This window comes from Pteropus medius, unplaced genomic scaffold, assembly GCF_902729225.1.
Source record: "Pteropus medius unplaced genomic scaffold, Ma_sr-lr_union100, whole genome shotgun sequence".
NCBI classification, from domain to species: Eukaryota; Metazoa; Chordata; class Mammalia; order Chiroptera; family Pteropodidae; genus Pteropus; species Pteropus medius.
The window spans coordinates 137,001-150,770 of record NW_024355205.1 but is presented as its reverse complement, the minus strand read 5'-3'; the positions used below and the strand labels follow the sequence as shown (position 1 = coordinate 150,770).

Here is a 13,770-nt window from a genome sequence, read left to right as displayed (position 1 = left end):
GCTGACCACATGCCTTAGCCTTGCCCAGAGCAGAGATGAAATAAACATCTGCTGAATGGAGGGGGAAGAGTTTAAAGACAAGTGTGTGCTCACCCAGCACAAGGTGAGTGAGCGCACAGCAGAGTCTGCCCCTCCCCCCCCCAATTCCAGTCCTTAAATAACCACAAAAACATAACTCGAATTCCAAGACAGAAGAGGGAGGTAAAAGCAAGAAAGCCCTCTGTTCTTGGAAGGTATTTGGGTAGAGCACTTATTCGTGACTAAACAGCCAATGTTTCCCTTGCCCCACTACTGTGAGACCGGACTTGGACATGTGGAAACGGGTGAGTAAAACAAGAAGTTGACTGGGAGCTTAGAGACCTGTACGTTATTATTCTGATGTCTTCCCTCTGTGGGGAAATGATGTTTATGCAAGTCTGTCACCTCCTACCTAAGACAGGAGACAGCATGGCATTATCTTCTCCACCTGAATTCAAAAAGACATCCAGGGCCTCCTGGTCAGATACGTCCATCAGATCCATCTGCTCCAGCATGTCGATATTCACCTCCATGGATGACATGCTGCCCATGGGCTCTGGGAATAGATTGGCGCGTGATGAAATTATACTTATCTTCGACAATACTTTAAAAAAGCGAACTTCAATTCATTAGGCTAACTACATTGTTTTCTAGGTATAAAATATCTCCTGCTACTGCAAACGCTTAAAAATAGAATTCAGAAGACTGTGCTAAATGATGCCTCCCAGTTTGGTACTTTAATCCATCCCAGATTACCTTGGTTACTATAACCTTTCACACCTTCCACAGCATTTTCCTGGTCACCCCAGCCCTTTGCAGGTGCTGAGGATGAACCCATTTCTGCATTACGCAGGTTCTTGGCTGTTGGGAGTAGGGTGCTCTCTGAAAGAGGCTGACACTCCTGGAGCAGCATGGCGTTAGCAAGCTCCCTGCCAGACACACCTCTGCCTTCTGCCTGCAGTTGCCCTCAAACTTTATTATCCTTCCAGTTGAAGTTGTCACTGCCCTTGTGCCATTTCTCTAGTCTTCAACCTTAACTGCAGACAATGTTAGGGCTGGTGAATTGGAACCAAGAGCTCCTTACAGTGAAAGTGCAGACTAGCAAAAGAAAATCAGCCCACCAGCAAAAGGAGGCCATAAGACTACTAGGAGTCTAGGTACCAGGTGAGAGATGGCTTGGAGGCCTGGTGTTCATATTTAAACAACCTATATGGTCCAAAAAACTACAAGCCAGTTAATTTAAGTCACCCAAAGCATGATGGTGCCTGGCAGATGCAAATACAAATTATTTCTGGATGGACAAACCCTTAACCCTGGGTCTCCCAGGCATATAAAAACAATCCATTCTGATCCAATACCAAATTTACAGCACACATATGGAAATGTGAATAAGGATCAGCAGAAACAAAACTCAGCATCCTTTCCCAAGAATGTTGAATGTCTAAATATTTTAACCAAATCCAAGATGGAATAAAAAATGAACAAGGTGTTAAAAATTAGACCAGGTATCTGAAAAAGAGCCAAATAACTTCCAGATAGGAAAAATTCAATCACTGAAATTTAAAACTCCGGGCAGTAGTTAAAGATTATTAATGAGAGCCAAAGAGAAAATTAGTAAACTAGGAGACAGACTGAATAAACTCCCTATTATACAGCAAATAAACAAACTGATGGGAAACATGAGAGCTTAAGAGATGGAAAATGAAAAAGCTGACACTGTTCCAAAACACGAGCAGTGTGGAGAGCAGCCATATTCAAAGAGGCTGATTATCTTCCAGACTTCCTGAAAGATCTGAGGTCCCAGATTAAGAAAGTGAAATATATTTCAAGCAGATAGATAAAAGAAATCCTCACCTACATCAACTGCAGTGAAATTGACAAACATCAAAGAGAAAGGGCAGATGAGGAAAGATAAGGAAATAACAGGACAGCGTCTCAACAATAAAAGCCAGAAGACAGTGGAATAGATCAAGGAGGTAAGATAAATGTCATTTAAAATTATATATCATTAAATAGCATTTAAGATCAAGTATAAGATATAAGCATTGTCTGACCAAAAAAAAAAAGCAACAAAACAAAAAAAAACTTTATGAGCCTGCTCTAACTAAAGGAAGGTGATGAATAACAGAAGGGAGGTCTGAGGTGCAAGAAACATGTGGAACAGCAAAAAGTCTTCTCAGTTTGTAAGCTAATGTAAAACACTGAATAAAAAATACTCCGAATAGTGTCCAATTTGGGGACTTTATTCTGGCAGAATGAAAGGACTAAGTAGTAATGACAGGAGAGTAGGGATGTGATGAGAATTGAAGCAGTGTGAGATCCCTGTTTGGTAGAAAGCTGAGAATCTGGGTACCATGAAATCATTGAAGTTCAGCACTACAGTGGTAAAGGGTATGTCATTTCTATTTTTAGCTGGGGAGCAGTTTATTATAGTTTAGATGATCCCATCGAACTGGCAATATCCAAAGCAATACAGCCAGGAGCCAAGTGAAGTCCGCCTGCTCTGCATCAGCCCTGACCATGGGGCAAACCGTGGCCCTGGCCACATCAATGTCACAGAGCTGCTTCCCATGCACAGCCTGACAGACGCACAAGGGACACTAATGCAGTGTTATCCTGGAGCCTCTTCAAGGGTGACTGGTCAGGGGGCACTTAATGGCACAGTGGTCAAACCTGTTCCTGCTACGAGCGCTCTTCCACAGGTACTGAGCTGCCACGAAGTGAGTGACATACAGGCTTTCTTATGTGGCTATGGAGTCCTCAGCATGGCTCGGCTTTTTTGGCTTTTGGCCCTGCTTTGACTTAAGACTTGAAAGGGGCAGAGGGTGAGGGTCCCTTCTTTTCCATCTGTGCTGTCAAAGAGGGCAGGTGTTTAACTTTCAAAATGGAAAAAAAAGTGGACTAAAGAGGATAGGAAAAGCCTTCAGGAAAATAGCACCAAATAAGGTGATAATGAAGCCAGTTATGTCAGCAATCACAATAAATGTAAATGAACCAAACTTGCCAGTTAACATTATAAAACTGAATTAAAATGATAAAAATTTAGCTATATTCTGTTTATAGGGGACGCTCCTAAAATAGACACAGAAACATTAAAAAAAATTTTTAAAGTGGAAAGTGGGAAAACAACTTTAAGGAAACTGGTATAGCTATATTAATATCAAAACAGATATAAGGGGAAACAAAAACAACATTTGGGTAGAGTTGTACTTGATTTTTTTTAAAGGTTCAATTCGCCAGGAAGATAATTCAAAATTTCTGTGTGACTACACATTTTGTGGTGACGTTTTTAAAGCAAAAAGATGGCTTGAATAACAAATGTAACACCCATAATCATAGGAGGTAGGAAGGTTAAATATACTTCTGATAACTGATAATTAAACAATCCAAAAATTAGTAATTAGGGAACATCTGAACAAGCCACTGAACAGGCTTGATGAAATGGACACATACAGAATCCATGCCTATCACTGAGAATCTTGTTCTCAAGTATACATGAAACATGGAGGAAAATTGTCTGTAATGGACCACAGAGTAAGTCTTGAATTAAAAATAAATAAATAAATCAAAAGCCCATTTTCCAACCACAATTAAATTTAATCACAAATCAGTAATAAAAGGTAACTCGAAAAACCTTCACACATTATTTTAAAACACATTTCTTTAAAACACATTTCTAAACAAATCTTAAGAACTCCTAATGAAAAACTGTAAATACCCAGAATCTATTACTTATCAAAACTTGTAGGATTCTGTTAAAGTAGAATTTCCTACTTTGGAATTTTCAACCCTAGCAAAAAAAATCACAACTTTGAATGCCTTAAGAGAAAGCTGAAAATTGAGTCTACACATTCAACTTAAATCAGACCAAAAAAATTTTTTTAACCAAAAAACAGACAAATAAAAAAACCCAATACTAAAAAGGAGAAGTGAATGAAATATATAGTAGAGAGGAGTCATAAAACTAAAAGTGGGTTCTTTGGAGAAAACACTTAAAAATGAATATGTTTTATTTAAGATTCACCAAGAAAAACAATAAAAGGCACAAATTAACAAATTGAGGAATGCAAAAACCAACCTAACTCCAAGTACTGCGGACAACGTTATGCTAATATGTTTGAAAAGTAAAGACAAGCTGGACAAATTCCATGGGAAATCTGCTAAAATTAATAAGAAATAGGAAACTGCTATAACTACCAGAGAAAAAGAATAGGTAGTTCCTCCCATAGAGAAACCACCGGTCCCAGACAGCGTTAGAGGTGAGTTCTACCCACTGCTCAGGAAACATGATGAGAGCTCACATGTGCGTGCACAGAGACCCAACCCCACTTAGATGCCAGTTCTCGCTCAAGCTGGAAACTTAAGGCCATTCCGACAAAAGTCTAGACAGGGTTTTTCATAGAATCAAAATCTGACTTTAACATTTATAAAAGGACAAAGAGCCAAGGAAAAGCCAAGGCAACTCTGAAGAAAAAAAAATACATGAAATGTGTACAGGGGTGTGCAGGAATCAGTCTACCACAAAGCAAGACTTGCTATAAAACAGGGTTTCTCAACCTAGGCACTACTGACTCTTTGGAGCAGATAATTCTTTGCTGTGTGGGGGGGTGAGGGTGGGGGCAGGGGGCAGAGGGCCATCCTGTGCATTGTAGGATATTTAGCAGCATCCCTGGCCTCTACCCAACCCACTAGATGCCAGAAACACATCCCTACCCCAATCACATCAAGCAAAACTGTCCCTAGTTAAGAACCACTGCTCGATGAAATATAATTAAGATGGTATGGTTTTGGCTCAAGGCTAACAAGTAGAAGAATGGAATAGAAAAGAGAGCCTAAAAAGACAACAATGTGTGGAAACGGATAAGACAAGGTGAAGCAGTGGAGCAAGAATGCTGGTACTTAAATAGTTACTGTTTTGGGAAAAAATTAAAACTGGATCCTTACCTCAGAACATAAACAAAAATCAACTGGTGGTGGACTTAAGAGCCAAATATAAAATGGAAAACATTAAAACTTTTAGTAGATGGATATAACTTGGAGTTATATCAAAGATATACTTATATCCTTATAACTTAAACCTTTTTTTTATGTCTGGAATATTTCTTAATATTTTAAAAATATCTGAAGCAAATATCGTAAAATAGTAACACGTTAAATCTGAAAACAGGTATGTTACAGTATTTTCAGTTCTTTTCTGGATATTTAAAATGCTTCCTAATTAAAATGAAAACCAGTAGTAGATCACAATAAGGGTCAAAGTTGTAAATAAAACCCCCGGGGAGACAATCATACAAAGTTAAAATCACAAGCTGGCAATTGTGTTTTGAGATATTTTTACATTCTAGATCATATCTCGAAGAACACTGAATTTTAGGATAGGTGCATTTTTACCCATTCTATCTTTTCTAACTTTGTTTATTTAATCGTCAGCCCCAACATCACCTCTTCTCTTCCCTGGGTACTGGGTGCAGTCTGGAACATTCGAGGGCTGAGACAGTGTCTGAGGGCACAAGGTGCACCCCTGGCACCAGAGGCTGGACTTTGCTGAACTACCAGCTCAGCAGAGATGCACAGGAACCTGAGATCTAATTGTGGGGAGACACAGTTAAAGAATAGGACGCCTCCAAGGTGATCTATTCATACCAAACTGCAATGTCAATACCCTCGGCACTTGGCAATAAAATGAGAGCAATAAATGCTTTTCTAAGAAAACGGGCGTCAGGTCAAGTGCATCAGAGTCTTACAAAGTACCTAATCATGTCCTAATGCATGCAGACCTGCTGGGCACATGGTGGGTCCCAGGCCCCATCTGCGTCTCAGCACTGCTGGCACTGTCTTCATTCCTCTTCGGACATAGGAGGCTCTGGGGTCCTCCACCACCATGTGGTCACAGATATCCCTTCACCCTTCCCTCTGATCATTTTCTGGATAAAACTTTCCATGCCTTTGTCTTAATTAAAAAATGATGCTTTGGAAAGTGAGAAAAATTCAGAGTGCTATTTCTGATTTAGTGGAATAAGTCCAAAATACCATGTTCACTGAAGAGATTTTTAATTTTGATTGATTCTTCTAAATTAAACGTTCCCCATGTTCATCCTTGGAGATGAATACCCAGTAAGAAAGAGAAGTGTGACTTGCCAGGCTGGGAAGTCTTAAAGGATGGCTCTGAACAGGCTGTGGAGACGTGCATGTTTGTCATTTGTGAATCTTTTCAGCTCTAGCTGAAGCAGAAAGCTTAAAAGCCCACATACTCCAATTTTCTTCATTGCTTTCAAAACCACACATATTGGCAACATATGCTTGACTGAATTTTTTACCTAAAAAAAATGAGCCCAACACTTCTTTGAAACTTGAAGAAAATTATTTTTAAGTGCTGCAAACCAAAAAATTCATAATGTTTAGCTGATATCTGTTCAATAAGTGCTGGCTGAGCACTGCTCTTTACCCGGCACTATACTGTGCTAGCCCCGGAGGGTCCTTCAACACACAACGAGTCCTTATCTCAAGGCGCTTCCCATCAATGGGAAGAGGGACTCCTGAACCTGTCATTCCTCTACTACTTCATCGCCCCATTCAGTGTGTGTTCATGGGTTTCCTTAAGAATAGGAGCTTCTTAAGAGGCACTTTCATTTTCTCTTTGCCTCCCCTGGGCCTAAAAGTATGCTGAACACTTAGCGAGTGCTCAGGAAATGTCTGCTGAACTAAACTGAACAAGGACAGTGTTAAACTGTTTAAGCCATAAGAGTTTCTATTACTGTACTCTTCATTACCACCACCTTCTCCATGCCCTCTTGGTGTACTGTCTCGTTATACTCAAATTTGTGAGTCAAATTTGCCAGGGAGTGTATGTCTGTGATGGACTGAAAGTTTGTGCCCCCCACCTAATTCATATGCTGAAGCCCTACACCCCGATATGATGGTATCTGGAGGTAGGGCCATTGGGAGGTGAGTAGGTTTAGATGAGGTCATGAGGATGGGGTCCTCATGGTGGGATTAGTGCCCTCCTAAGAATAGACACCAGAGAGCTCTATCACGTGAAGTGAGGATACAGTGAGGTACGAGCCAGGAAGAACCCCGACAGAGAACCAAATCAGCCAGCACCTTGATCTAGGACTTTCTGCCTCCGAAAATAGGAGAAAACAACTTTGGTTTTTTTTGAGCCAAGTCTAGTCTGGACTATTTTCTTATGGCAGCCCAAGCTGACTAAGATGGTGTCCTTCTCAGATCCTACCCGTGACAGGACATAAATCCCTGGAGCAACAGGGACGGCTCTCCCCATAACGAGCACCAAATACTAAAGAAACTGAATTCTGAACATACTCTGAGGAAACAGGCAGGCTGACTTTTCTAGATGAAGACAGAGAGAGCTGACTCTGGAGACAGAGATTAAACTTCAAATCTATACTGTCCACCATAGTTTAAAGAGCATTATCCACACAATGCATCCTTCAGTGCATTCTGAGGCATTCACATATTACAGTTCATTTGTTTTCTCTATGTTATTTTCCTTCCTCATTCTTTGATTTCCTTAACCTCTCCTGGGGGTGGACATGAAACTGACTGACCAGGAACAGAGTGCGGGTAACAGAGATAAACCAGGGGTGTGTGGATGAGGGTCAGCGCACAGAGAACAAAATCCAGAGCCAGGCAGGCCAGAGAAGGGGAAGAAGACTGAGTAGAGAGAGATCTGGGAAGACAAGGGGGTTTCCAGGAGCCGAGATGCCCAGGAGGACAGAAGCCCTGGGCACTCCACACTGCCTGTGACTGGGAGGCTGCTCCTGCCCTCTCAGCACCAGTCTGAGGGAAAATGTAAGCTGCCCAGTGCTTTGCCGCTGCCCCTGTTACCCAACCACTCCCTGAGGCACCCACCCAGGTCTTGGGAAGGAGAGGCCGGATGAAGGAGCCTGGTACCTGATTTCTTTGCTACTCAGCGTGCTCTTGGGAACTACCAGAGATGCAGCCAAACGTTTATGCATCTAGATATTCCCCATATATAGAGGTAAAGATTCTAAATGTTCAACTAGGGAACTGGTTAAGTATATTAAGATCAGTGCTAAAATATACCCTTTCAAAGAATTTTTAATAATATAAGGGGAAAGAGCCCCATACGGTATTAAGTAAAGGTAGATACAAAACCAGATGTATGTACAGTTTGATACCAATTATATAAAGACACACACACACACACACACACACGAAAGAACCACCCTAAAACAGAAATAGGGATTATTCAGTGCTGTAGAATATGGGTGATGTCTTTCTTTTCCCCCTAACATATTTCACATTTCCTAAATATCTTCAACTAAAGCCAGAACTACAGAAGAGGCAAAAACAACCACAGGACAATTACGATGCATCCACTCCGATCTGGGAGGCTTTATCCGATACCTCAGTCAGGGGGTGGGGGCACCACAATACCATCTCTACACACCCAGGGAGCCCCTGCTGCCAGCAGCCCACCCCTGGACTTGCCTCGCCTCTCTGCTATCTGCAGGTAACCAGTGGAAAGGTACTGCTCCATGTCCTGCTGGAAGGCTTCCTCAAAAAACTTCTGCCGCTCCTTCAGCTTCATTTGCTGGGTGTGTTCCATTTCCAGGACCTTCTGGCTGTGCTCTGCATCTAGTTCAGCTAAGGAAACAGAATACCTTGGGTCAAGGGTTGAAGAACTGAGATAGGAAATGGGTATAAATACCTGCTCGCATCTACCCTCCAACCTGACAATGTCACAGCTGCTTGTCAAACTGTAGCCGGTGCCCCGACTGCAATACAACCAGCCTCCTCTCCCCCAATATGCTGCACTTCTTGCTACCTGCCATGCCAGGCACCTTGGCAATCTCATGCCTTTGCTCATGCTGTTCCCTCTGCCTGGAATAACCTTCCCATCCATATCTCCCACTCTTCTTGTAACAGCTATTTATCTTTCAAGACCGGCAAACTTCTCAGTTAATCCTCCTACTGAAGCAGAATTTACTGCTCCATCCTGAGGTTTCTACAACACTGTGGTCAAATTTCTGAAGCTGACTTATTCATTACAGTACAACAGGTCAAGACCTGGACTTCCTCAAGGACTGTTACCATATGTTATTCGTTTTAATATCTTATCACCCAGTTCGGAACTGTAAGGACTCAATAAATGTTATTTAAAAAGCAAGATGTAGCCATTGTGGTCTATTAGAAAAGTGTCTGGTCTTGGCTTTGCTGTTTATTAACTGTGCAATCTGGCTCAGTCAGTTAAACTTTCTGAGCCTCACATTACTCATCTGATGCTTCGGGACAAAAATATGAACCTGAAATTGATGTGAAACTTAAATGAAAAAATGTGAAAAAACTTTTTAATTAAAATGAGCAGTGATCTTTCAAGGTAGAGCCAAGGAAATAAGGAAACAGAGACCGTAGGTTCTATAACCGCAGGGAACTGGAACTCTGCCAACAACCTGAGTGAGCCACGAAGTGAATTCTTTTCCAGAAAGGAATGCAGCTTGGCTGTCACTCTGGTTTCAGCCTCTGAGACCCTGAGCAGAGAACCCAGTTTCACCATTCCCTGACTTCTGACCTACAGACTGTGAGCTAATTTGTATTGTTTTAAGCCACCAAGTTTGTGGTGATCCATTATGCAGTGAGATGAGATACCCCAAATAAGCCGTCTGTGTGAATTCCAGCCCCTGCCCAAATCTGATGGGCTGAAGAAATGGAAAATAACAACTTGAGTTCTTTATATTAAACAAATATTTTACAGCATCCACCCGGCTGAGTTTGGCAGGAGAACAAAGTTTTAGCTACCTCACTGTCCTGGGATAAACTCAGGCTCAAAACTCTGAAAAACAGTTTCACCCAAGGCATTGTTCCCCCTGGTTCATCTCTGGAGAGTGTCAACAACTTTGGGATATTAGAACTCATAGTATTCAAAATCATCATCATCATCATCATCATCATCATCGATTAAAAAATGCAGAAGATCTGAATAGACATTTTTCCCAAGAAGACATACAGATGGCCAACAGGTACATGAAAAGATGCTCAACATCACTAATCAGGGAAATGTAAATCATAACCACAATGAGATAGCGCCTCATATCTGTTAGAATAGCTATTATCAAAAAAAAAAAAAGTCAAGAAGGTAAGGTAAAATATGGCGTAGATGATAGAGGCTCTGTTCATCCCTCTTGCAAGCAAATCAAAACTGTGACAGAAACAAGGAACAAACAGCAAGGAAAGTTGCCTGGGAGTTAGAAAAACAAGCCATATAACTAGGAAGAGAAATAAGAAATCACCCTGCAACGGGAGGAGGTAGGACGGGCGAGGACGCAAGGTTGCCTGGTCCCAAGCAACTGAATGGGACAGAGGTCATAGCAGCGGCAGCCAGCAGCTGCAGATGCCACTTAAAGGGGCCATGTCTACAAAGGGACTTTCGTGGTGACGGACCTGCTCACTCTGAGCACTAGTGCCGGTTTGGCTGCACGGAGGGCACCAGGGACTTACAGGGGGACACTGAGTTGTTGGAGTGAGGACCAGAGGCTAGGGTCTCCACCAGACAGAAATGCCGATGTATCCACTGTTTCTTTGTTGAGACCTCTCCCCTTCACCAGTGCACAGATGCAGCACCGCCATAGCTGAGAGGTCATCAAACTGGATAACAGAGGTAGCTCTGCCCAGAGGATTCCCTGAAACTCTGCCTCCCCCAACTTGCGGCTCTACCCAGGCCACATCCAGGAGTATCCTCAGTGAGTCAGGTGCCCCTTGCTGAGCAACACCTAGACTCACACTGGAGGCAGCTGGCCTCGGTTTCTGGTGTGGCCTCTTGAGACAACTATGAGCACAGCATCTGTGGATTGCTTGCTGAATCTTAACAGGTGACCCCAGAGAGGCACAGGCTGGGGCTAAACTTGGCCTGTAGTTGAACCCCTCTCAGGACTGTGCCACTGGACACCTACTAAACAAAGCCTTGCTAATAAGACTGGGAGACTTAGGAGCTTTGCTTACTACATAGAAACAGACACAGAAAAGCCAAAATGGGAAGACAAACAGAAACCATATGAGAGAACAGAACAGAGATTCAGAATTAATGGAATCAAGTAATCTAACACACACAGCATTCGAAACACTGGTTATAAAGATGCTCAATGAATTTAGGGAAGTATAGATAAATTCCATGAGAACTTTAACAAAGAGATAAAAAATATAAAAATGGAAATGGAAATTATAAAAAGGAACCAGTCAGAAATGAAGAACACATTATCTGAGATGAAGAGTATATTACAGAGATAAAACAGAGTGGATAAAGAAGAGGATCAAACCACCGATATAGAGGATGGGGAAGCCAAGGATACTCAATCAGAATGGCAAGAAAAAAAGAAGCCAAGGCTATAATGATAATTTAAGGAACCTATGAGACACTATTAAATGTAAAAATATTTGTGTCATAGGAGTACCTGAAGGAACACAAGATGTTGAAGAGTTATTTGAAGAAATAATGATGGAAAACTTCCCTCACCTGGTGAAGGAAAGAGACATACATCTCCAGGAAGCTCAGAGAGTCCTAAGAAACAGGAACCCAAAGAGGCCCACACCAAGACACGTCAAAATTAAAATGCAAAAGGTTAAATACACAGAGAAAATCTTAAAAGCAGCAGGAGAAAAACAGTTAGTTACCTACAAGGGAACACCCATAAGACTGGCAGCTGATTTCTCAAAAGAAATCATACAGGACAGAAGGGCTTGGCACAAAATATTCGATGTGATGAAAACCCAGAATCTGCAACCAAGAATACTTTATCCAGCAAAACTATCATTTCGAGTTGAAGGGCAGATAAAGAGCTTCTCAGACAAAAATAAGCTAAAGGAATTTATCGACACCAAGCCAGTATTACAAGAAATGTTGGAGGAACTTCCGTAAGAAGACAAAAATATGTATCAAAAACAAGAATAAAGAATGGTAATAACTACATTCCTATCAAGAAGTACCTCAAATGGAAAAGAATTAAGTGCTCCAACCAAAAGATAGAGTGGCTGAATGGATTAGAAAACAAGACCCCTACATATGCTGCCTACAAGAGACTCACTTCGGATTGAAAGACACACAGACTGAAAGCAAGGGGATGGAGAAAGATATTGCCTTGATGGACCTAGAAGGTATTGCACTGAATGAAATAGGAAGGATAGAGAAAGACAAATATTGCATGATTTCACGTACACGTGGAATCTAAAGAATAAACGACAACAACAAGAGCAGTAATAAACTCATAGATACAGAATATTATGAAGGCTACTAGATGGGAGGGAGGTTACGAGGGTGGGAAAAAAAGGCAAAGGGATTAAGACATACAAATGGATAGTTGTAGAATAGACATAGAGATGTAGAGTGTAGCATGAGGAAGATGGTTAATAATGTAATAAATATGTAAGGGGAAGAGAGATACTCGATTTAGTGGGGTGATTACTTTGCGAATTATGTGGATCTCTGATTTCTAGGTTGTACAACTGAAACTGGTATATTATTGTATGCCAACTATAACTGAAAAAAGAACTCATTGAATTGTACAATGTAAATATGAAAAACTTCAATAAAGCCAGGAAAATAAATTAATTAATTAAAAAGACAAGAAATAGGTGTTGATAGAGATGTGGAGAAAAGGTCTGTACTCTCTTGGTGGGGTTGGAAATTGGTGCAGCCACTATGGAAAAAGAGTATGAAGGTTCCTCAAAAAAAATAAAAATAGAACTACCTTATGACCCAGCAATTCTACTTCTAGGATTTAACCAAAGGAAATGAAAACAGCACTCTCATGTTTACTGCAGCATTATTCACAAGAGCCAAGATATGGAAACAGCCTAAAGGTCTGCAATGGATGAATGGATAATGAAGATGTATATATACACAATAGATTATCATCCACTTATGAGAAAGAAGGAAATCTTGCTGTTTGAGACAATATGGATGGACCATGAGGGCATTAATACCAAGTGACACGAGCCAGACAGAGGAAGATAAATACTGTATGATAGCATTTATATGTGAAATCTAAAAAAGCCAAACTCAAAGAAACAGAGAGTAGAGTGTTGGTTACCAGAGGCTGAATGGTGGGGAAACTGGAGAGATGCTGGTCAAAGGGTACAAACTTGCAGTTAGAAAGTGAATAAGCGCTGGAGATCTAATGTACAGTATTGCGATTATAGTCAACAATACTGTATTATGTATTTCAAAATTTCTAAGAAACTAGATCTTGAATGTTCTCACCACAAAAAAAGAAATGATAATTATGTGAAGTGATGGAGGTGTTAGCTAACTCTACAGTGATAATGGTATTGCAATATATAAATGTATCAAATCAACACACTGTACACGTTAAACTTATGCAATGTTATATGTCAATTATATCTCAATTAAAAAATCTTTGAGATGTTATCAAGATACTTTTAACAAACAAAAACGACATAGCAGTACATACAATGAACAAGGTTCATGTGATCTGTCTTGGTCATTCCTCTACGCCTCACAAATACTCAACACCACATTCCAAAACCCAAGTACGGCGTAACCCTGTTGGCATGATATATATTAAAAACTCAATAATGGAGTATATTTTTTATCCCAAATGTTACAGTTTTTAAATATTTAGAATAATCTAGGCATTCTTCTTATATTCTAATCCACAAATGTAAAGAACACGAGCTAGTATTAACCAAAGCAACACAAACAGAAAAGTAAATATTCCCAAGTACATATAATATTGAGGATGTACATTCTATTTATAT

The 13,770-nt window shown here is 40.8% G+C and overlaps 1 protein-coding gene across 4 annotated transcripts in view; it reads right to left on the bottom strand.

Moving 5' to 3' along the window:
• Positions 1-13,770, bottom strand: part of DTNBP1 (dystrobrevin binding protein 1) — a 125,709-nt gene that overhangs the window by 1,375 nt on the left and 110,564 nt on the right. For 3 of the 4 annotated variants that reach the window (XM_039857964.1, XM_039857966.1, XM_039857967.1), the window contains 2 exons: positions 8,491-8,646; positions 431-574 (listed from right to left, as the gene is read on the bottom strand). In XM_039857964.1, coding sequence (XP_039713898.1) covers positions 431-574; positions 8,491-8,646 — 300 coding nt within the window. The remainder of the gene's footprint in view (positions 1-430; positions 575-8,490; positions 8,647-13,770) is intronic. The other variant, XM_039857965.1, reaches the window with a different exon arrangement.